The 25,736-nt window shown below is 30.0% G+C and overlaps 1 protein-coding gene and 6 non-coding genes across 7 annotated transcripts in view; 5 read left to right on the top strand and 2 right to left on the bottom strand.

Moving 5' to 3' along the window:
• Window positions 1-25,736, bottom strand: part of LOC111684214 (uncharacterized protein PB18E9.04c-like) — a 97,310-nt gene that overhangs the window by 67,369 nt on the left and 4,205 nt on the right. Inside the window, exons 2-4 of the mRNA XM_046952491.1 lie at window positions 16,566-16,685; window positions 12,729-13,758; window positions 12,540-12,667 (exon numbers count right to left, since the gene is read on the bottom strand). Coding sequence (XP_046808447.1) covers window positions 12,540-12,667; window positions 12,729-13,542 — 942 coding nt within the window. The 5' untranslated portion in view covers window positions 13,543-13,758; window positions 16,566-16,685. The remainder of the gene's footprint in view (window positions 1-12,539; window positions 12,668-12,728; window positions 13,759-16,565; window positions 16,686-25,736) is intronic.
• On the top strand, window positions 14,152-14,223 carry Trnae-cuc. The gene has a single exon. It is a non-coding gene; the product is annotated as a tRNA-Glu (tRNA).
• Trnae-cuc lies at window positions 16,866-16,937 on the top strand. The gene has a single exon. It is a non-coding gene; the product is annotated as a tRNA-Glu (tRNA).
• Window positions 17,142-17,213, top strand: Trnae-cuc. Its single transcript has one exon. It is a non-coding gene; the product is annotated as a tRNA-Glu (tRNA).
• Trnal-cag lies at window positions 18,156-18,238 on the top strand. The gene has a single exon. It is a non-coding gene; the product is annotated as a tRNA-Leu (tRNA).
• Trnae-cuc lies at window positions 19,155-19,226 on the bottom strand. Its single transcript has one exon. It is a non-coding gene; the product is annotated as a tRNA-Glu (tRNA).
• Window positions 19,455-19,537, top strand: Trnal-cag. The gene has a single exon. It is a non-coding gene; the product is annotated as a tRNA-Leu (tRNA).

Genomic DNA, 25,736 nt, shown 5'->3' on the forward strand with positions numbered 1-25,736 from the left:
AGGTTGTGATGGTGTTGCTGTTGTTGTTGTGGTTGTTGTTGTATTAGAATTCCTTTCTGGTGTTGAGAGTTTGGTATGACGCGGTAATGAAGCCGAAGTTTTATGCACGAGTACGGGTTCTACCGAAGCTTTTTGACTTGGTTCACGTGTTATACAATTCAATGATAGACGACGTTGTCTAAATCGTCGTTTCGATTCACGTTTCACTTTCGTATTCTCGTTAAACTCCTCTTTATCTTTTATAGCCAAATTTGTTTTTTTACACCACAAATTACTAACACGATTGCCCATAATAATTTATTTAATAAATATTTTATTGCTTTTTTTTTTCTTTTTTAGATTTTTTTATACACAAATAATTGATTTTTTTTTCTTAAAATTTTAAAAGAAATTTTACATTTTTTTTCGAGATTTTTTTAACACTTTTATTTTATTTAAAACAAATTTCCATTTTTTCTCTTTTGAAATATAATTTTTATTATTTACTTGCTCACGCACTTTTCATTCTTAATAATTTGGTTTTATTAAACGTTTTTGTCGCTTATTTTTTTAAAACCCTTAACCGTTTATAAACTACTAATGAAATGACCAACAAACTAACCCGGCACGAGTCTCAATTGAATATAAACTGAACACCATGTTCTTTAAAAACTACAAAATAACTCAACTCTCAAATACACTGACATTCTCACTGCCCCAACAACAACAACAAAATAACGAAACACAACTGAAAATATTGCCACTTTATACTATAAAAAAAACATTGAACAAAAAAAAAAAAAAATACGAACAAAAATAAAACAAAATAAATAATAAGTAAATAAAATTCTAACCATATACAATATTTAATACAAAATGCGAGATATTCTGCTACTACTACTACGGATACAATAATAATAACAACAACATCATCAACAATAACAACTAAAGTCAACCCAACACTACCACTGACACAATTACTCACCCATCAACAGACAAACATAAATGTGCTCAGTGAAAATGTCTTTGCCAGAGTAGGCGTAGAATTCATTCATGAGAATTATCGAAACATGAAAGTCCAATATAAATATATCTGTAAACCCTACTAATCCACATCATAACTAGTGCTTACTACTGTGATCCGGCACAGAACTACCGGATTAATAGCAAGAAGCGTATGACTTTTCGACAACAACACAGAGACGGTTACAACAACATACAATCATCCACAACATGTGGATTTTCACTTCTGAACATGCTGACTCTCAACCGACCAAAATTTGTTAAACCAGCAAACCAGGAGTTTTTCAATAAGAAGAGCATCCAACAACAATGAAACAGCTGCGACAACATACGTTACATACAACAAACGTATCTCCGTACTGGAACGTAATGATTTCCAACCAAAATCACTCGCAAGATAATAGCAAGAAACGTTTGACTGTAAGACTTTTCGACAACAACAACGAAATTAAGAGTTTTCCAGCAGGGAAAAGCATCCAACAACAATAAAACAGTTACGTTAACATTCAATCTCCTACAACAAGTGCATCTCCGTATCGGAACGAACCGATTTTCAACCAACATCAATAGCAAGATTAACAATTGTCAAACCTGCAAATCTGCAACAATTAAGAGTTTTCCAACGGTGAAGAACATCCAACAACAACGAAACGTTTGCGACAACATATGTATATTCTCACACAACAAGTAAATCTTTGCTCCGGAACGAACCAATTCCCAAACAATATCAAGCAGAAAACGCTTAATCCAGAAAATTTTAGATCTGGGAATAGTTTTCAACAACAGCGAAGCTGTTCAGCAGCAGGAATTCTCATAATTGTAAATAGTTGTCCCCAGTAAAGAGATTCCAACAAAAAAATTTCTTTTCCACAAAAATTAGATATTCGCTCTAAAAAATAACAGATTCTTAATCGTACAAAGACCCCAACAATAACTACGAAACTATAACAACAACAGAACTACTGGATAAGCAGTAAAAGATCTACTAACTATAAATTTGTAAATTTGTTGCAACAACACACTTTTACTTACCCGATTCACAATCGATCACAAGCAAAAGTTGCATCAATCAGGAGTTTTCAAAGAGGTAAAAGTTTAAACGAAACAGTTACCTATAACAACGCAACATTCTCTCCCAACAAGTGGGACTGTTGAGAGTGGAAAGTTTTTAATAAAAGCGAAACTGTTACATGCAATAGCTGCAAAATTTCCTATTTTTATCTATATAAAAGATATGTTGATCTGGGAATTTTATCTCGAGATATAACTTACAAACATAATTTACTTCTTACATAGACATTTACTTACTTTAACTTTAGATTGGATCTTCGCTAATGAACGATTCGTTTTCTATTCATTATGAAACAGTAGCGAAACTTTTACGAAAACTACAAATTTTCTAAGGCATTTAAATGGTGAACTTTATTCTATATAAAAGATCGGTTCCGAACTTGGTGAGTTGTGCAACTTGGATATCACAGGGGCACGATTTCTTCTCTAAAGGTCTATATCGAAGTTTTTTCCCTAAGGAATAGATTCCATCAACAGAGAAACTGTTACAAAGACTTCGTGGGTCCGATAGTTTCCATTTTTATCTATTTTGACTAGGCGATAAGAGCAATAATCATCTAACACGTGGATCTGATATCCACGTGTTAGATGATTATTGCTTTTAATGTGATTTTAATGTGATTCTAAAGCTTTAGATATATTAATTTTAAAAGTTGACCTTCGATTAGATTATATCCCCAATTAGCAGTGAGATGTTGTTAATAAAACAAAATCTTTCAGAGATCAGTCATGTTTAAAATTCTAGAAAAAGTTAGTAAAGATTCTTAAGAAGATTTCTGATGTTTTTCCAAGAAAGAAAGATCTCAGGAAGTTCAGATTATGAAATCTTTCCCCGATTAGCAAAGATTCTTAATAAGATTTTCGCGTACTTTCGAAGAGTCTAAATATACTTATAATTAAGATCTTTAAGAGCTTTGTAATGTGTTAGATTTTTTCTCCAATCCCAATATCTTGTTTCTGCAATCCCAATATCTTGTTACAAGTGCCTCCCTCGGCTAGTTTTACGCTGGAGGAATCAATTTATATTCCTTATAATTTCTAATATTTTGGCAAACGGTAAATATCTGTTCATATATATCATACACTATTTTAATCTCCACCTTAAGAATGACCAAAGATCCTTAATAAGTCTTTGGATACTTTCATAGAAACTATATATCCTTATAAATATTTTCATTTGCAACGTGTCTAGTGCTTTATCAGAGTTCCTTTAAAAATTTTATATACATTATCAGAGACCATAGAGACAGTTACGAACTGTTGACTGATTTATCTACTTGATCTAGTTTAAACTTCAATAAAATTACTTATCCTTTGACTAAGAGATACATACCTATGATCTTTATAGATCATGATCTTTAATAGATCAACGCTTCAAAGTCAAATAACTTAAAATTAATTTTGAGATTTACAATAGAGATCTTCAATAGTTCAATTCCATTTTGAATTCTTTCTGCAGTTATCACAGTTTCTCAAGCTCATTCCTATAGATCATCCATAAACAAAATCACAAACTGGTTTATTTACTTGATCGAGTTTAAACTTCAATAAAAGTTCCGGTGCTATGGCAATAGGATGAATAACTACGATGAACTTTAATAGATCAACACTTCAAATTGCTGAAAAGTTAAAAAACTCTTTAATTTTATTTTAAGATTTACAATAGAGATCTTTAATAGTTTAATTCTGTTTTGAATTCTTTCAGCAATTATCACAGTTTCTCATGATCATTTCTATAGATCATTTATAATCACAGTTATAAACTGTTGACTGGTTTATATACTAGATGTAGTTTAAACTTCAGTAAAATTTCGCATGCTATGGGAGAGAGAGGCATCCCTATTATAATGATCTTTAATAGATCAACACTTTATGTTGCAGAAGATTCCGTTTTAGATACTTTCTGCAATTATCAGAGTTTTTCGATAAAATTTCGGCTATATTAACAGAGACCATAGATTCTTTGGCAGAGAGAGGCATACATACAAGGATCTTTAATAGATCAACGCTTTAAATTGTAGAAAAGCAAAAAAACTCTCAGAACTCATTCAAAACTTGATTCTACTCAAGCTATTCTGTCTACTTCGAGCTTTTCATTCAAAACTCTTGACAAAATTTTAAGTAGAGAATTCGAAAAATAAAGCTAAGCTGAAATAAGAAATAGATTTTTTTTAAAGACTGCATTCCTTTAAATCTCTTCTCAAACACTGAGTACAAAAATGATTTGTTTATAAGTTATACACGGCATTTTTTGACTGTCGTTAAAAAAAAGCCCAAAATAATAAACGTCAAATAATTTTAAAGAGAATTTCGAAAATAAAAATCCCACATTTATTTACTCGTTGAAAATGTTTTGATCACAAAACGTATTTTGTTTTTAAATTTTATTAATAAATTCTATGCATTAGACGAGAATGATAAACATTTGTTTAATATTTATTCTCTGATTTTCGTCAAATCGATATTGTTTGGCAGTTTCTTTTTGAAAATGAAATAAGAATATATGAAATCGCAACAGAGTAAATAAATGCTGTTGTTAATGATGAGACCAAAAACAAAAACCTAATAATTCACACACACACACACCCTAAAAGAATTTCAAACCAATACATTTACAAACATAAAGTGATTTTATTTTGTTGATTTTGAAATATTTCTTTTCATAAAAATAAAATATTTTAAAAAAGTCTGTCTAGTATTTAAGTTATGACAACATTAAGTAGCAAAACCAGCAGTAGCAAAAGAAATATTTGTTTTTGTTCACCCCCGCCCCTCCCCCCTTTTTCACTGGCAGACATACTATGGGCAAGATATGTAGATAGATTATCCACTATAATAAAACAGTTTACATTCAATAGGTTCTGAAGGGGGGAGGGGGCAGAATGTGTATGTTTGTTTGTAATTATTTGTTTTGAATAAGTCTTAGAGAGAACAGATCATGTCAATACCCTACCTAAAGGCCTAAGGCATTTAATTGAAGTGCTTTAAATATGTTAATTTATGTCAAGAGGTTTCTCTTTTGATGACAAATCGTTTATATATTGTTATACTCATTATTAAAAAATAGAGGGGAGGGAGGGGTATATTGATTTAGTCATTCCGTTTGTAACATTTCGAAATATTTGTCATAGACCCAAAAAAGTATATATATTTTGGGTTCTTATTAAATTCTAAGACCAACTAGTCATGTCTGTCCGTATGTCCCCAACAAAAAAAGAACTTCCAAAGAAGTAGAATTTACTCCATGGAAGTACCGAAAAAGACCTGAAGAAGTTATGATTTTAACACAAGCTTGTCATAGGAATGACATCTGAAGTCATTCTCAATCAATCAACTCCAAAATAAAATTAGTTTAATTCATAAGATTTTAGTACAAACAAAAGTAAACCTTAAATTTTAAATAAGTATATTCTTTTGATTGGACGTCAATAAACATCACTTCCAAAGAAGTTAAAAAAATCACTTAGTTCTACTTTTCAAGTTGTGATAAATGTTATTCTTTTGGAAATACTTCGCTGGATCTGTCTGTTAAAAGTATGCTAGAGTCCGAACGAAGAGATAGAGGGTTGAAATTTCACAAAAAACATTTCCTATAGGTTTTGTATTGGAAATGAGCAACATCGGTTCACGTTTTCGCATAGCACCTATACAAGTGCCCCTCCCCCCCCAAAAAAATGCGAGTATAGCGCTGAAATTCGACAATGAATAGAAATGTCATAAAATCGGTTCATAATTGTCTCTACCTATAAAGCCTCCTTCAGAAATCGACATTAACGAACATTACTGGATATGAAATTAGATACGCCAAAAACTCATAATAATATTAACCTAATGTTTATAGGAGAGCATTACATTTACTGCATGGTGATGGAGGGTATATAAGATTCGACATAGTCGAATATAAAAAGAACATTTTGAATAATTTTTTAGTAGTTTAAAGAAAGTTAATATCTATTTGAGTATTTTACACATTTTCAAAATCGATAAATAAATCCAGTTTGTTAGGCTTTAAAGTGCAAGTTGAAATGTTAACCTAAAGCGATTTATGGTCCTACGAACCTGATGCAAGCATTGAAATGATACTCATGAAACTTTCTGATCAAACATTTCTACTATAGGAAACTTTCAAACTTTATTGAGAAATTTGATTAAGTAAAAAGCTTTTGAAGAAAATATTCGAAATATTCTTAGGGTTTAAACCTAAATTTTTGGGTAAAAATTGTATATGTGCACTTAAAATTAATTTTTTTTTATTATTGATAAGAATTTCGAAAATTTTCGAACTGAATTTCAAAACTTTCGAAAAAGTCGAAATAAACAATAACAAAACATATTTGAAGTAAAAATTAATAAAACAACGATTTTTATGTTATTTTTTCTGTAATTTTTAGGAATTTCGAATTTTTCGATCTTAATTTCGAAATTATTATATATAAAAATAAAGTAAATCTGAAGTAAAAATTATTGAATACAAAATATTTATCAGTATTTTAAGAAAATTTCAAATATTTTGATAAATTTCGTTATTTTCGAACAAAATGAAATGTTTTTAAATACTAAAAATGTGAGTTTTAATACAAATGTTTTACAAAAACATAATTTTTTTTTGAACAAGAATACAATTTTAAACATTTTAGTTAATTTTTAAATTTTGAACATTTTCAAAATTTTTCGAAAATAATTTCGAAATTTTCAAAAATTTTCGAAAATAATTTCAAAATTTAAAAAAATTTTTCGAAATTAATTTCGAAGTTTTCGAAAATATATATAAGTAAAAATAAACAATGATAAAACTCTGTTTGAAGTAAAAATTATTGAATTATTGTTTTTAGACAATTTCTAAAAAAAAGTTTTCGAACTTAATTTCGAAATACGTTTTTAACATAAAAATTTCTAAGTTTTCAAACTTAATTTTAAAATATTCTTATACAAAACTTTTAAAAATAGCTTAGATTGCAATTTTTTTAAATTTGTACCAAATTTTAGATTTTTCAAAACTTAATTTCGAAATCTTCGAACTTGTATTGGAAAATTCTTAAAAATTAAAATAATAAACAATAAAACAAATTTCAAGAGAAACTAAATGAATAAAAAGTTTTTTACTATCTTATAACATTTTCTAAAATTTAAATTAATTTCGAAATTTTTCGAATTTAATTTCGAAATATTTGTAAATAAAATACCATTTCTACATAAAAATTTTGAACTTAATTTCGAAATTTTCAAATTTAATTTCGAAATTTTCGAAAATTTTTATAAGTGAAATTAAACATCGATAAAACCTATTTGAAGTTAAATCTAATTTAAACATTTTAAGGAATTTTGAATTTTCGAACGAAATTTCGAAATACTTGAACATTCTTAAAATAGAATTGAAACATAAAATTTTGTAAAAATAATAAAGTTTTTCATTAAAAAAGAAAATTTTTTAAATTTTATTGAATTTTTCAAACTTAATTTTGGAAAAAACCAATAAAACAGATTTATTGAACACAAAAATGTTTAAAGAACTTGAATTCAATTTCAAACATTTTCATAATTTTAAAGATTTCGAACTAAATTTCGAAATAGTCTTTTGTATTGAAAATAAGCTTTTGGCAAAAACTCATTTCTTAGTTTGGAATACAATTTTTTTACTAAATAACTAAGTTTCGAAATTTAAAAAAATTTTCGAACTTAATATTAAAATGCTCAAAATATGTTTTATACGCAAATTTTTTAAAAACAATTTTTTAAAAATATTTTGAATTTTATTTAAAAAATCATTAAATTTTTTTTCGAAATTTTCAAAAATTCTTGAAATTAGTTTTAATAATAAAAATTTGTTGAATTAAATGTGTTTTCAGTTCGGTTTTGTTTTTCACATTTTCCATATTTTAACTGTTGATTAATTAATTTGAGATGTCTAAATACTTCCACACCCCTAAATATTTTTGGTAGATTTTTCCTATTTTATTAATAAATTAATTATACTATATATTTAGTTTAACATAAATAACCTTTGACTGCTGCTCTAATAACCCTCTATAACCTTTAAAGCCAAACTGTAAAATTGCCATTTCTTCCTTTAATCCATTTTTTATGGATTTATAAAAAAACAAATTTAGTCACACTATGAAAATTAAAACAAAATTATGAATGTATAAGTTAGTTAGTTGTGTTCTTAATAAATAAGGGAAACATATTATAAATCCATAGAAAGTAAGGGAGTGCCATATACAATAGATTCTCTTTCTTTCTCTCTCTCTCCTCACTGTTTCATTCACAAACTTAGTTAGTTAACAACTAACTTAGTAACTATCTAACTAACGAATAAACTACCCAAGCGTGCCATCTAATCATGTTGTTGCATCTACGTCACTAAGACTCATAATGATCAACTTTTTTTTCTTGTTGTTGTTTTAAGTTGTAATAATTTTTCATTTTATTAACTTATTTTTACGAACTGTTTTTAACAAATTCTATAAATTATTTAATTAATGATCATTAGAAATTAGCATGTTTTGCAGTATGAAAATGTGTACACTCTACACACTATACTATCGACTGGACTATGGACTAGGCTATAGCCTGGATTATAGATTAGGCAATAATCTGGAATATATATATTATATTGTCAATTGGACTATAGACTGGACAATAGTCTGGACTATAGACTGGACTATATACTGAACTATAGTCCGGACTATAGACTGGTCTATAGTCTGGATTATAGTTTGGACTATAGTCTGGACTATAGACTGGACTATAGTCTGGACTATAGACTGGACTATAGTCTGGACTATATACTGGACTATAGACTGGACTATAGTCTGGACTATATACTTGACTATAGACTGGACTATAGTCTAGACTATAGACTTTACTGTAGTCTGGACTATAGACTGGACTGGACTATGTCTGGACTATAGACTGGACTATAGACTGGACTATGTCTGGACTATAGACTGGACTATGTCTGGACTATAGACTGGACTATAGTCTGGACTATAGACTAGAATATAGTCTGGACTATAGACTTGACTATAGTCTGGACTATAGACTTGACTATAGTCTAGACTTGACTATAGTCTATACTATAGACTTTACTATAGTCTAGACTATAGACTTGACTATAGTCTAGACTATAGACTTACGATAGTCTAGACTATAGACTTGACTAGATTCTAGTCTATAGACTGGACTATAGTCTGGACTATAGTCTTGTCTATAGTCTGGACTATAGTCTGGTCTATAGTCTGGACTTTAGACTGGACTATAATCTGGAATTTAGACTGGATTATAGCTTGAACTATAGAATAGACTATGGACTAAAATCAAATTCTAAAGTCTTATCTATAGTCTAGTCTATAGTCTAATCTATAGTCTAGTTTATAGTCTATAATCTATTCTATAGTCTGGTCTATAGTCTAGTTTACAGTCTAGTTTATATTATACTCTATAGCCTTGTCAATAGTCTGGTCTATAGTCTAGTCTACAGTCTAGTTTATATTATACTCTATAGCCTGGTCTACATAGACATAGTCTGGTCTATAGTCTAGTCTACAGTCTAGTTTATATTATACTCTATAGCCTAGTCAATAGTCTGGTCTATAGTCTAGTCCACAGTCTAGTTTATATTATACTCTATAGCCTAGTCTATAGTCTGGTCTATAGCATGGTCAATAGTCTGGTCAGTAGTAGTCCAGTTTATTTTGGACTTATAACTATAGACTAGACTATTGCTTCTAATGGACTATAGACTACACTATGTTCTAGATTATAGACTGGACTATTGTCTAGACTATAGACTTGACTTTAGTATGGACTATATACTCGACTATAGCTATTAACTTGAATATATGTTGAAATACCAGAGTATGGGATCTATCCCGGAACTCAAAACAATACAATGTAGGGAGCTCTAAGATTCATTCTAACTGTTTTTAATAATGTTTTCTCTATTTGTTGTATCTTCTTTATATATATTTTACTAATTAAGCTAGTGAGGTGTTAACTGTATTCAAACCATTGAAAAAAAAAACAAGTTCTTTCTTCTAATTTGGTATTCAATATTCCCAACAAATAATAGTAAATAGTAGTTTTTTTTATCATTTATATTAAAACTCATAGTCAGTCAAATCTATATATATTCAACATTTGTATTTCAATTTATGAATTTCACCTAGACTTTATAATAATTATTCGTTTGTTTTGTTTGTTGTGCCTTACGTTGCTGTTGTTTTCCTATTCTTTTCCTTCCTTTACGAAGGTGGTGGTAGCTTTAAGCTAAAATTGTGTGAATAATTTAATTGCGTTTTTTTTTTGTTGAAAAAGTCATGACCTTTGATTTTGCCATTATTTGTATGGGAATTATGTTTTTATTTTTTTTTATTTTGTTTTCGTTATTTCAACAGAATTTTAAACGGTAAATTTATAGAATTTTGATTAGAAATTGTATCATAGTTTAAAATTAGATCTAAAGATTTCGTGTAGTTTTGTAAATAGAAATTATTTTGTGAACGTGCTATTTTGCTGTTAGTATAAATAGCAATTGTCATTCTTTGTTTATTTAAAATTTTAGCGACTTATGAAATTTGAGTTATTTTTCTCTTTTAAGAGATTTTTTATTAATTAATTCTATATTTTGAGAAAATTTAAAGCGTTTATGATCTCGACTGTATAGTCTAGACACTAGTTCGAACTATAGAACTATAATCTTGACTATAGCGAATAGTATAATCCTATGAACTGTGTTATAATCGTTCTACAGGCTCGACTATAATCTGCATATCGTTTTGATAATAGTCTTTACTTTAGTCTGTACTATATATGAAACTGCATTCTCGACTTGAGTCTTCAGGTTTTTAAAGTTTCGACTCTAAATGTGTCCAATATTTGATCGATCATAGCATCGATTAAAGTCTGTACTAAAGTATGGACGAAAATCTCGTCTGTACTACATTCTGGTCTGTAGTCTCGTTTATACTAATGACTACAGTAAGAATAGAAGGACTTTAGTCTCTACTCAGCTTAGGGATATTGTTTTTAGTACTAGTCTGTAGGACTATAATCTACCCTTAAGTCTGGAATTTACTTCAATATCCAGCAAACTTTAACCTAATCAAGTAACGCGACTATAGTCTGAACTATAGACTCTAAAATAGTCTGAACTATTGACTTTACTTTAATCTGATTTATAGGCTCAATTAGATCATAGACTCGAATTGAGTCTAGACTATAATCTATACTATAGATTCGACTTGAGACAAGATTATAGTCTATACTGTAGTCTATTTTCCACTATAATATGGACTATAGTCTAGACTATATATACTCTATACTCTACTATAGACCAGACCACAGATTAGCCAATAGACTATACAATATTCTAAACTACAGATCCGACGAGAGTCTTTATAGTCCATACAAGAGACTATAGACTAGACTATAGTTTGGATTATATACTTGACTAAAGTCTACATTATACACTCGACTATAATCTCGACTAGACTGTAGAGAGGAATATACACAACAAAATTCTGGATTATAAACTCTACTGAAGTCTAGTTTATATAGTCTAGACTCGACTATATTTTGAGAAAATTTAAAGAGTTTTTGGTTTCGACTATAAACTTGAACTAAAGAACTATAATCTTGACTACATCGTGTAGTAAAATATGGTAGACTCGACTATATTATAAACTACAAAACCAACGAGGGTCTGTATAGTCCAGACAATATACTCTACTATATTCTAAACTACAGATCCGACAAGAGTCTATATAGTCCATACAAGAGACTATGGACTAGACTATAGTTTGGATTATAGACTCGACTATAGTCTACATTATACACTGGACTATAATCTCGACTAGACTGTACAGAAGAATATACACAACACTCGACTAGACTAGACTCGACTATATTTTGAGAAAATTTAAAGAGTTTTTGGTCTCGACTATAAACTAGAACTATAGAACTATAATCTTGACTATATCGTGTAGAAAAATATGGTAGACTCGACTAAATTATAAACTATAGATCCGACGAGGGTCTATATAGTCCAGACAATGACTAGACTGTATTTTGGATTATAGACTCGACTATATTTTGGATTATAGTCTACCTGGCTATAATCTCAACTATGGTCTACTCGACTAAATTCTGGACGATAAACCCTACTGGAGTCTAGGTTTATATAAACCAGACTAGAGACTATAAGATGGGATTGTATACGCTACTGTAGTCTGGATAGATTAAACTATAATCTGTACTATAGTATATATTCGAATAATGTTAGTCTCAACAATATATTCTACTATAGTCGGTATTATTTACTCGATTACAGATTGAACTCAAGACCATAACTATAGTTTGGATTTGATTACCCTCATTTATAACTAAAAAATGGAATTAGTTCTTTAAAAATATTAATTTTACTTGTAGTCCTATAAAAATTAAGTAAAAAAAGTGACGGTACTTACATTTCCATAACTTCGCAAAGTCGAGGGGCTTAAATTGAACAAACGACTTAAGTGATTTGTGGGTGAACCAGAGCTAGCTGTAGAGGGTGATATTGAAGAGGCAATTTCCGCAAATATCGGGGAATGATCTAAAATTGTAAAAATTAATCAAATAAAAAGTCTTCTTTAAAAATCCTAACTTCAACTTACCTCCCCCTCCCACTGCTGGCGAGGAGAATTCCTTAGCGAAAGCAAACAAATCATTATTACTGCAGACATCGGAAGAATTTAACGTTATGCTGGGATTACGAACCCTTAAAAACTTATTACTGCCTACACTCGAGGGAGTAGCTGCCGTACAGATGGGTGTGGTTGAATGATGTAAAACATTGGGTAAATGATGAGACTCTAATGGAGAGGCTGACTTCGGTATATGGGAATTTTGTGAAATTGAAGTAGGAGTTGAGGAATAATTGGGGGTATTAATGGGTGGTCTTTTGAGTATGGGAGCTGGCGGTAACTGTGAAGGCGATGAATGTTTAAATTGTGTTGCTAGACTATTATTATTCCCCGTCATAGCTGGTGCCGTTGAGTTTAGCTGAGAATGTTGTTGTGAATCACCCGGTTGTTTGGGTATGGCCAAACGTAAAGTCTGCCTAGCAGCTAGTCTACGTGCAGGCGCAAATTTATATGATGTGTTAGTATTTGTTGGCGTCGCAGATGATGCGCTTGTTGTTGATGAAAGACCAGCCCCCACATTATTAACAATATTTTGTTGTGTATTTGTTGTTGATGTGTTGGTGGTGGAATTATTCGATTTGTTTACTAATGTAGAAGCGGAGAGACCGGCATGTTGATCATGTGGATGGTAATTGTGGATCGTACTTGTGGTTGTCGGTTGGTTGCTGTTGTTCGATGTGGGCATTTTTGATGTGTACGTGCTGTTGGTGGGCACATGATGGGTTGTATTGTGATGATGTGGATGATGAGTATTCATTGGGGTGACCAAATGTGATGAATTCATTGTTAGGTTTTATATTTTTTTATTTTTTTCTCTTCTCTTATTTTCTTAAGAGAGTATAAAGTTTGAATTTTTGTTCGTTTTTTTATGAATGAATGTATATTTTTTGTAAAAGTATTCAAATTTATTTTTTTTTATTTATATATTTGTTTGGGTTTTTTTCAAAACGATTTACTTGTCACGTATCTATTCATTTGAATTTTGTGTTTATTTCAGCATCTGAAATATTTAAAGAATTTTTATTATAATTTAGTGGGCTTTTAAGCTTTTTTGATATTTTTTGTTGATTTTAGTTTTTTATTGTTTTTTTTACAACAATATGCTTTTAATTATAAAAAATTAGCTAACGTACGCGCAAAAAGTTTTGGAGAGGTCAAAATGAAAAAGGGACTAAAATCCATTAAAAAAACCAAAATATATAAAATAATATTTTACCTCAAAAGAAACATATTCAAAAGTATTTCCCTTCTTTCTTAAGATTTTTTTCTCTTTAAACTTATTTTAGATTCCTACAAGATTCAAACTCGGTTACTAAAATATGCTATTGTAAACACAATAGTGTTATTTTTAGAATTAAAATTTAAGTTCAATAATTTGCTCATAATTTAAGTATCCCGTATTGTCTAGTGGTTAGGATATCCGGCTCTCACCCGGAAGGCCCGGGTTCGATTCCCGGTACGGGAAATCTTTTTTTAATAACTGATATATAAAGAACTTTAATAATTCTTAATATTGTTGTAATTCTAAAACATTATATTTCTCACACATTTCTATCCTCATTTCTAACACATTTCAAAAAGATACGTTTAAATCGATGTCGAACTAAACTAGAACTGAACAAAAACTGAAATTGAACTGAACTAGATCTGAACTAGAACAGAACTAGAACTGAACTAGAACTGAACTAGAACTGAACTAGAACTGAACTAGAAATGAACTAGAACTGTACTAGAACTGAACTAGAACTGAACTAGAACTGAACTAGAACTGAACTAGAGCTGAACTAGAACTGAACTAGAACTGAACTAGAACTGAACTAGAACTGAACTAGAACTGAACTAGAACTGAACTAGAACTGAACTAGAATTGAACTAGAACTGAACTAGAACTGAACTAGAACTGAACTAGAACTGAACTAGAACTGAACTAGAACTGAACTAGAACTGAACTAGAACTGAAACTAGAACTGAACTAGAACTGAACTAGAACTGAACTAGAAACTGAACTAGAACTGAACTAGAACTGAACTAGAACTGAACTAGAACTGAACTAGAACTGAACTAGAACTGAACTAGAACTGAACTAGAACTGAACTAGAACTGAACTAGAACTGAACTAGAACTGAAAACTAACTGAACTAGAACTGAACTAGAACTGAACTAGAACTGAACTAGAACTGAACTAGAACTGAACTAGAACTGAACTAGAACTGAACTAGAACTGAACTAGAACTGAACTAGAACTGAACTAGAACTGAAATAGAACTGAACTAGAACTGAACTAGAACTGAACTAGAACTGAACTAGAACTGAACTAGAACTGACTAGAACTGAACTAGAACTGAACTAGAACTGAACTAGAACTGAACTAAAACTGAACTAGAACTGAACTAGAACTGAACTAGAACTGAACTAGAACTGAACTAGAACTGAACTAGAACTGAACTAGAACTGAACTAGAACTGAACTAGAACTGAACTAGATCTGAACTAGAACCGAACTAGAAATGAACTATAACTGAACTACAACTGTACTAGAACTGAACTAGAACTGAACTAGAACTGAACTAGAACTGAACTAGAACTGAACTAGAACTGAACTAGAACTGAACTAGAACTGAACTAGAACTGAACTAGAACTGAACTAGAACTGAACTAGAACTGAACTAGAACTGAACTAGAACTGAACTAGATCTGAACTAGAACCGAACTAGAAATGAACTATAACTGAACTACAACTGTACTAGAACTGAACCAGATCTGAATTTCATTTTTTAACAGAAATTCATTTAGTTTACAAAATTGATTCTAGTCAAAAAGTCGTAGTCAATTTTATTATTAGACTATTGACCTAAATGTCTCAATGATCGTTTTGTAATAAATAATAGAAAATGTCGTAATAATTTTATGTATGATGGATTTCATATCCCTTTTTACAAGTTTTTATTTCACCAAAACAATGAGTTTCTTTGTTAATTTTTTATTTTTGTTTGCACAAAGAAAAATTGATTTTATTAAATTTTAACGCCTTCAATTTGCTAATAAAACACACACAAACACTTTGCAATTTTGACCCACTTTTATTGTCTATAATAAGTAATTTTTAGTTTTTTTTTATACAAATTGCATTTGCCACTTTTTCGAACAAGTATTTAACGAACTTTTAAACAGCTAAATGATCATATGGCTGTTTGGCTCATTTGTGTTAACAAGAGATTCTAAGAGATCGTCATTTAGATTATTGACGCCATTGTAGAAGTCAAGGAATACAAAGACAACGATTGTTTATTAAAAATTACGGGCCGATTGACCAATTGTTGTTGGTGGTTTGTACGTGGTTTTAAAATGTTTGAGTGACTGTTTGCAAATTGCAAAAAAATGCGCTTTTCACCTTTTTTTGTATTGTTTGCCGCCCGTAATTTATTTTGCTTAAAAAATTATAGTATTTTATGATTTTTTCTCATTTGTGGTTGATGATGATAAGATGAAAACAAAAATCACCGGCTGGCATTTAAATTTTGTTTTGTTTCGGTTTTGTAATATTGTATTATTCATACAAACAATGAACTTGGCTGACAATTTCCATTTTGTTTTTTCTTTTTTTATATTTTTTTGTATTTTAACACGAAATAACGACACTAATTGCAGCAAATAAATAAATATGTTCGTATTTTTTTATTTAAACAAACTTTTTTTCGTAAATCTGTTTACTCTACTGCGTGGGTTTATTAACAGCACGTTGGTGAATTGTTCATTATTTTGTGTGTTTTTTTTCTACTTCGGCTGATAAATGTATTTCATGATTTACCTTTTATGTCGTTTACTTTACACAATGTATTCTACATATATAATTTTTACACAATTTCAAGATCATTAGCCTTTGGCTGGTGGAGACCGACCGTCATTAGTATAGCAGACAAATGTATCACTGTAATGAAAAAATTAAATGAAAATATTAAATCACTAGAAAATAATCACAAGAGTCAAGGTTTTTGTTTAAAGTGTGTGATAATTTTTATTTGATTTATTTTGTTCTACTTAGAATATATGTACGTAGTGAGTGGTTGCTGTAGTTCTTAACAAACAATTTGTTTTACAGTTTCAACAATCCCGTATTGTCTAGTGGTTAGGATATCCGGCTCTCACCCGGAAGGCCCGGGTTCGATTCCCGGTACGGGAAAATAATTTTTTTTGTTTTTTAAATTAAATTAAAAAGTTAAAATTTTCCTGCCGGAAATTTTCACATTTTTCCCACAAGCTTATATAGCAAAACCATTAGGGAGTTTTTCTTTTTTTTTTGATTTTTCACAAATAAACACACAACCTTAAAATTTATTTTTAGTATTTTTCTTTAAGTACCTTTATTGCGCTTTTTATATAACTATCCCGTATTGTCTAGTGGTTAGGATATCCGGCTCTCACCCGGAAGGCCCGGGTTCGATTCCCGGTACGGGAAAATTTTTAATATTTTTAAAAATTTTTCTTCATATTCTAATTACATATTTTCTCAATTTCTTCTCTTCTAGGTAAAGTATCAAATGGTATAAGTAGACCTAGTAAAATGTAAGTTCAATTATTATTATTTCTGTAATCTAACTGAACTAAAACTGAACTAGAACTGAACTAGAACTAAACTAGAACTGAACTAGAACTGAACTAGAATTGAACTAGAACTGAACTAGAACTGAACTAGATCTGAACTATAACTGAACTATAACTGAACTATAACTGAACTAGAACTGAACTAGAACTGAACTAGAACTGAACTAGAACTGAACTATAACAGAACTAGAACTGAACTAGAACTGAACTAGAATTGAACTAGAACTGAACTAGAACTGAACTAGAACTGAACTAGAACTGAACTAGAACTGAACTAGAACTGAACTAGAACTGAACTAGAACTGAACTAGAACTGAACTAGAACTGAACTAGAACTGAACTAGAACTGAACTAGAACTGAACTAGAACTGAACTAGAACTGAACTAGAACTGAACTAGAACTGAACTAGAACTGAACTAGAACTGAACTAGAACTGAACTAGAACTGAACTAGAACTGAACTAGAACTGAACTAGAACTGAACTAGAACTAAACTAGAACTGAACTGAACTAGAACTGAGTTAGAACCCGACAAGATCTGAACTAAGAATGAACTAGAACTGAATTAAAACTACACTAGAATTGAACGAGAACTTCAATAGATCTATAATTAAAATCTGGCAATGAACTATTTTTAATCGATTCGACATGTATGTACTAAGATTCGTTCTTTTGAACTAGTTCGTTCGCGAGCAACAAAAGTCTAAAAATAGCTTAATTAAACAAAGTTCAATATCTAAAAATAGATTTCTTTGGATTGTATTCATGTTATGCATTTGCCATTTGGTAAGCAAATGTCAGGATGGCCGAGTGGTCTAAGGCGCTGCGTTCAGGTCGCAGTCTACTCTGTAGGCGTGGGTTCAAATCGCACTTCTGACAAATAAGGGTTGGATTGCTCCGATATTTTGGAACCAATTGAGCCCCCCATGATATTGAAAAATTAGTTTTTATTTTTAAAATAGTTTTAAAATCAAATTAATACCTTTAATGCACTGTTAATGCTTAATTAAAATATTTATACCAGTACTTATGTTCGTATGATAAAGGAGGCTTTAATTACAACTTCAATTGATTAAAACGTCATGTCATTTGCCATTTTTGTTAAATTTCTGTTTATATTTTCTGATTCTGTAAAACTGGTCGTGATTTGCACAAATCAAATTGTTAATTTATAAAACAATATTTATCTTAACAACTGTCTGAACAGCAGTATTATTGAGTTAAATATTAAACTTGATATGAACATTTATGTATTTTACGGGTGCGTTTTTAAGAAAAAAAATTAAGATAAAATTTTTAAATTAGAAAAATATACATAATTTCAAGCATTTAGTACAAGTGTGTAGGTTTATTTTATAGAAAAATATTATATTGTATTTAAATGATTAGAAATATTTATTTTCAATAGAATGTTTATGATTTGAGAAATACCATAAATGGAAAATATTTTAATTAAATAGTTGTGAAGTGTGTAATATTTTCTAAAGTGTTATTTCTACAAATTCAAAGGTTAAATTTAATTTAAAATCAATGAATAAAGAATTGAATTAAAGTATATATTCTTGAGATTTCTTTTAGAGACTTAAAGCAGAAATTTTCTTCACGATTTCACAAGATAGTGGGGTGGGTGTGTTGTTATTCATTCAAACCACCAACCGCCTCTTAATTGCTTAATTAGAGTATTAGAAAATTTGGCTTAATTTGGGAATCTCTGCTTAGAAATATGAATATTTACGAAATAACACATTAAGACTTTGCATGAAACCTTCTAAATTTCATATCAAAAAACTCAAATTTCCCGTACCGGGAATCGAACCCGGGCCTTCCGGGTGAGAGCCGGATATCCTAACCACTAGACAATACGGGATATTTATTTCCAAGAACAACAAAATCTATTTGTACTTCTCATCAAGAACATTAAGAAAATTTATAAATTTAATAAATTATTAATACAAAAAATTGCAAAATTTAAATTTTCTCTCTTTCTTTTAGAAATTAATATTTTTGCAAAAATATTCTGAATCTAAAAATAGTATTCTTATGTATTTAATCGTTATGAAACTTTTGTAAGAGTTTTGTCCGCCAGCGTGCATTAGTCAGGATGGCCGAGTGGTCTAAGGCGCTGCGTTCAGGTCGCAGTCTACTCTGTAGGCGTGGGTTCGAATCCCACTTCTGACAAATTCGTTCTTTTTATATTTTTCATAAACATTAACACTTATGGTTATGAATCATCATTATTTAAATTAGCACAATCTCAATTATTGTTTTTTATTAATTATTCTATATTAAATTTTAATTAAAAATTTGAAGTAACACACACTCTACACTTGGCTTTATTTTTGACCTACTTTGTTTGTGTTTAGAACTAAATTAGAACTGAACTAGAACTGAACTAGAACTTAACTATAACTAAACTAGAACCGAACTAGAACTGAACTAGAACTGAACTAGAACTGAACTAGAACTGAACTAGAACTGAACTAGAACTGAACTAGAACTGAACTAGAACTGAACTAGAACTGAACTAGAACTGAACTAGAACTGAACTAGAACTGAACCAGAACTGAACTAGAACTAAAGCAGAACTGAACTAGAACTGAACTGGAACAGAACTAGAACAGAACTGGAACAGAACTATAACAGAACTTTAACAGAACTAGAACCAGAACAAAACTCGAACAGAACCAGAACTGAACTAAAACTATTTCATACCTATGTTTATCTTACATTGGTGTGTCTACTTTTTTATTTCTCGTCAGGGATTACAGCCAAGTTTTAACTCTGTCAGTCACCGGTATCTTTTGCCCAGAAATAGTGTTCAGTATACTGAGAAACGTTCGTATTTCTTTAGTAAAGACAGATTTCCCGGGTTAACATTAAGACCTCTCGGTTGAGCCCTATTAAGGGACGTATTCAGATCCTCTTTAGCTATTCTGCACAAGTTAGTTGGATAAATGTCTTAGTTCTTCCTCGATAGAGGTCCTCTCGCTTCAAAGATTTGACTTCCTAGCGTTGCCAGTACTGGTATTTTAGTGTAGTTGTCAGGGCTTATTGTAAGAGCCCCTACAATTCGCACCTGCCCAACATTGAAGATGACATCTTTAGAGGCTAAATAACCCCACTTTTATTTTTTGTAATACTGGCCATGGAGTTCTGCTCTATATCTATTATAATTAAAGAACACTGCATAGCAGAGATAGTCTTCTTTTGGCAACTTTTTCGTAAGATGACAGATCGTTTTTCGGGATTTCTTTGTGTTTGTGTTCGTCTCCGGAATTTCTGACTTAACGTTGTCACCATTGAGGTTATTTTGAATGATGTATAGCTTGTCTTCGTTTGCCCGCCCAGGAGGCCAAGGTATGCACCTTCGTAGTATTTTGCTCACTATTGCAGGATGAAAATCACTCTGGACATAACCTATTTGCGGACCAACATATAAATCTCAGGTGCAACTACCTTATAAATATAACTTAAATTTTCTCACGTACAAAATTCGATTTAATTGCAAAAATCTGTTTTCTTATTTATCAAAATTATTTATCAAAATTAGTTCAATATATATAATACATTTTTTACAATTTCCGCTTATTTCGCAATAAAATATTATTTTATTATATTTCTTCAATACAAAGAAGTGCTTTTAATTATATGATTCACTGTACGTACATGACTTTTAAATTTATTGCGGTTCATTTCACACACTCTTTTTCACTTCATTAATTCAAACATTTTTTCCCATTTTATTATTGTTATTATTTATTTACTTTATATATTTAAGTATTTACAATTTTTATTAGTTTTAAATTACAACTATGGAAAAATTAAACTATAAACAGCACATTGACTTAAAAGAAAAAAAAAAAACTAAATATGTATATATATTTGTCTTAACTAACTGACGACTTGACTGTTTATCTAGCGGTCGATTATTTCATGTTTTACAACAAGTACGAACGCGAGTACAATTCGTATGTAGGTTAAAATTTAGGTCATTGGCTCAATGCCAGTTTAAACGGGTTTTGAGGTTTGTTTTGTTTTTTTATTTTCTTTCAAGTCTTGTTGCTGTAATAATAAATCATTAATATTCACTTTTTTATAAACAAATAATTTGCTTGTTATTCTATATTTGCAGCTTAAATATTGTTTACATTTACACTTTTTTGAGCTAAGGCGTGGGTTTTTGTTTGTAATAAAATTGCTGGTGAAAGAAGTTATAACTTTTAGCATTTTTTTAATACGTATTATATTGATGGGAGTTTTAGAATAGGACTATGACAGAAGTTGAACAGAACTAGAAGTGAACTAAAACAGAACTAGAACAGAACTAGAACTGAACTAGAACTGAACTAGAACAGAACTAGAACAGAACTAGAACAGAACTAAAACAGAACTAGAACAGAACTAGAACAGAACTAGAACAGAACTAGAACAGAACTAGAACAGAACTAGAACAGAACTAGAACAGAACTAGAACAGAACTAGAACAGAACTAAAACAGGACTAGAACAGAACTAGAACAAAACTAGAACAGAACAGAACTGGAACAGAACTAGAACAGATCAAGAACAGAACTAGAACAGAACTAGAACAGAACTAGAACAGAACTAGAACAGAACTAGAACAGAACTAGAACAGAACTAGATCAGAACTAGAACAGAACTAGAACAGAACCAGAACAGAACTAGAACTGAACTCGAACAGAACTAGAACAGAATTAGAATAGAACTAGAACAGAACAGAATTGGAACAGAACTAGAACAGATCAAGAACAGAACTAGAACAGATCAAGAACAGAACAGAACTAGAACAGAACTAGAACAGAACTAGAACAGAACTAGAACAGAACTAGAACAGAACTAGAACAGAACTCGAACAGAACTAGAACAGAAATAGAACAGAACTAGAACAGAACTAGAACAGATCAAGAACAGAACTAGAACAGATCAAGAACAGAACAGAACTAGAACAGAACTAGAACGGAACTAGAACAGAACTAGAACAGAACTAGAACAGAACTAGAACAGAACTAGAACAGAACTAGAACAGAACTAGAACAGAACTAGAACAGAACTAGAACAGAACTAGAACAGAACTAGAACAGAACTAGAACAGAACTAGAACAGAACTAGAACAGAACTAGAACAGAACTAAAACTAGAACAGAACTAGAAAAGATCAAGAACAGAACTAGAACAGAACTAGAACAGAACTAGAACAGAACTAGAACAGAACTAGAACAGAACTAGAACAGAACTAGAACTAAATCAGAGTTGGTACTTCTCATTGGAAAGTACTTACTTTTTTCGGTGTACAAATCAATAATGAAATTTGACATATTTATAATTATATATAATCCCTTTTATACAATTAAATTCCTTACATGTTTTTTAATTTGTTCGATATCTTTTTAAGCGCCATTCACTTGAAATTGTAAACACCAAAGTAGAAGATAATTTCTGTCTGTAAGTAGCGATAAAGTACTCATATACGAAAGTACTATTTACACACCAAAAGTCTATTTATAGATAACATGTAGTTAAGAACTTTATCAAATATTTTGTTGTTTTATTTTTGTTGATGATATTTTCGGCTGGGATAAAAACTATTTTCAGACAATGTTAATGAACGCAGTTGACACAGAAAATATGTAGAAGGGCGCAGGCTGAAATTATGGACTTTATGCAGTTGCATTTGTTTAACATAAATTTATCAAAACTTTTAGAAAAGCCTTTAAAAAAATGTTCTTCTAAATATAACAATAAGTTATAATTAAGTTAAGTTTAGATAATGCAATTTAAAAAGAAAAAAAATTGACAAACAATATTATTAAATGTTTTTAGAAATTTAGCAAAAAATATTTTTAACATTTCGTTCGTATATTTTGTTTCTTTGAAATTTTCCCGCAATTGTCACAAACATAATATTTTAATACCTTTTAATACCGCAATTATTTGAAAAATTTGAAATTTTTTTTAATTTTAATATATTCAATATTTAAGATAAGATGTGTTTTTTTACGTATAAAATACAACAAACAAAATGTTAAAAAGAAAACATTTTCAATTGTTTGTTTTTATTTAAATGATTAATGACTTTTTTGCTTTTGTATTTTTAATGGCATTTTCTTTTGATGAGAATGCAAAATGTTTCACAAAAGAAAATCATTTTTTGAAATTGGGAAAGCTCATTTCGGAAACACCCTACAGTAAAGGGCATTTTTATAAAATTTATTCACCATAACAGAAGCAAAAGTTTTACTAATAGATAATCTTTTGTTGTATAGAAATGACCTAAAATATATTCAATATCTCTATTTTACGTCCTCGAAAAGATTTCTTTGAATAATTTGTAATCATAAAAACACCACATTTTTTGCCTCCCACTGTCTTTTTGAAAGTATTATTTATACATTTTAAATCAAGTTATAATAGAGACACGTTTAGAAATCAGAATTATTTTATCTGTCCCACCACCACCTGTCATAGGGTACAAATAAATACATCAATTAACAAAAAAATAAACTAACAACAACATACGTGTCAAATATAAACAATTTCATTTGTTGTTTTTATTAATTTTTTTTTTCTCAGAATTTAAATAAATTTTCTGTTCACATTTTATCACCAATATAAAGAAATAAATCATGTAAAACACCAAAATAAATTTTGGTATTTAAATTCTCACGTACTAAAATTACTACATGATGACGTCTGATTATTTTGGGGTTAATTATTTGGTTTATATTAAAAAGTTAAATATTTTTTCACATAATTGTTTTTTATTAAAAAATAAATTTTTTGTTTTTAATATATTATTACTTTTTAATTTTAGATCTAGATTGTAATTTGTTTGCCAATTCAGAAAGTACTTTTTAATGGAACCAGTACCAATTAACATTTTTTTGTTCCGTTCTAGTTCATTTCTACTTTATTTCTACTTCAGTTCTAGTTGAGTTCTAGTTCAGTTCTAGTTCAGTTCTAATTCAGTTCTAATTCAGTTCTAGTACAGTTCTACTTCAGTTCTAGTTCAGTTCTAGTTCATTTCTAGTTCAGTTCTAGTTCAGTTCTAGTTCAGTTCTAGTTCAGTTCTAGTTCAGTTCTAGTTCAGTTCTAGTTCAGTTCTAGTTCAGTTCTAGTTCAGTTCTAGTTCAGTTCTAGTTCAGTTCTAGTTCAGTTCTAGTTCAGTTCTAGTTCAGTTCTAGTTCAGTTCTAGTTCAGTTATAGTTCAGTTATAGTTCAGTTCTAGTTTAGTTCTAGTTTAGTTCTAGTTCAGTTCTAGTTCAGTTTTAGTTCAGTTCTAAATCAGTTCTAGTTCAATTCCAGTTTAGTTCTAGTTCAGTTCTAGTTCAGTTCTAGTTCAGTTCTAGTTCAGTTCTAGTTCGGTTCTAGTTCGGTTCTAGTTCAGTTCTAGTTCAGTTCTAGTTCAGTTCTAGTTCAGTTCTAGTTCAGTTCTAGTTCAGTTCTAGTTCAGTTCTAGTTCAGTTCTAGTTCAGTTCTAGTTCAGTTCTAGTTCAGTTCTAGTTCAGTTCTAGTTCAGTTCTAGTTCAGTTCTAGTTCAGTTCTAGTTCAGTTCTAGTTCAGTTCTAGTTCAGTTCTAGTTCAGTTCTAGTTCAGTTCTAGTTCAGTTCTAGTTCAGTTCTAGTTCAGTTCTAGTTCAGTTCTAGTGCAGTTCTAGTTCAGTTCTAGTTCAGTTCTAGTTCAGTTCTAGTTCAGTTCAGATCAGTTCTAGTTCAGTTCTAGTTCAGTTCTAGTTCAGTTCTAGTTCAGTTCTACTTCAGTTCTAGTTCAGTTCTAGTTCAGTTCTAGTAAAGTTCTAGTTCAGTTCTAGTTGATACTCGACTATCGTCTGTGAAAAAAATCAAAAAGTCGAAAACTTAAAAATTGTAGAAACAGGTCAAAAATAGTCGAAAATTTAAAAAAAGTGGAAAAAAAGTCTAAAACTCGATAAAAGTAAAAAAAAAAAATAGTCCGAAAAAAGTCGGAAAAAGTTGACAAAACTCAGAAAAATTCGAAAAAAGTCTAACAGGCAAAAAAAGTCGAAAAGCCGAAAAAGTTAAAAGGTCGAAATGTCGACTATTTATAAAATACTTATAGTCCAATAGTCGACTTTTAATTAAATGAAAAAAGGCGAAAAATCATAAAATGCAAAAAGTCGAAAAGTCTACTTTTAACTAAATGAAAAAAGTAGAAAAGTCGGCTTTTCGTATCAACTATAGAACTCTAGGGATAATACATAGATAAACGATCTTGGATTTGAATTAGTAGTTAAAATTCCTTGCACAAAAGTCTGGACAACAATTTTTACCTGAATTTAATTGCAACGCCATTAAAAGATCCTCCATAGAGTACGTAGACAATACTTTTTTAAAGATTCTTAAA

Source organism: Lucilia cuprina, chromosome 5, assembly GCF_022045245.1.
Source record: "Lucilia cuprina isolate Lc7/37 chromosome 5, ASM2204524v1, whole genome shotgun sequence".
NCBI classification, from domain to species: domain Eukaryota; kingdom Metazoa; phylum Arthropoda; class Insecta; order Diptera; family Calliphoridae; genus Lucilia; species Lucilia cuprina.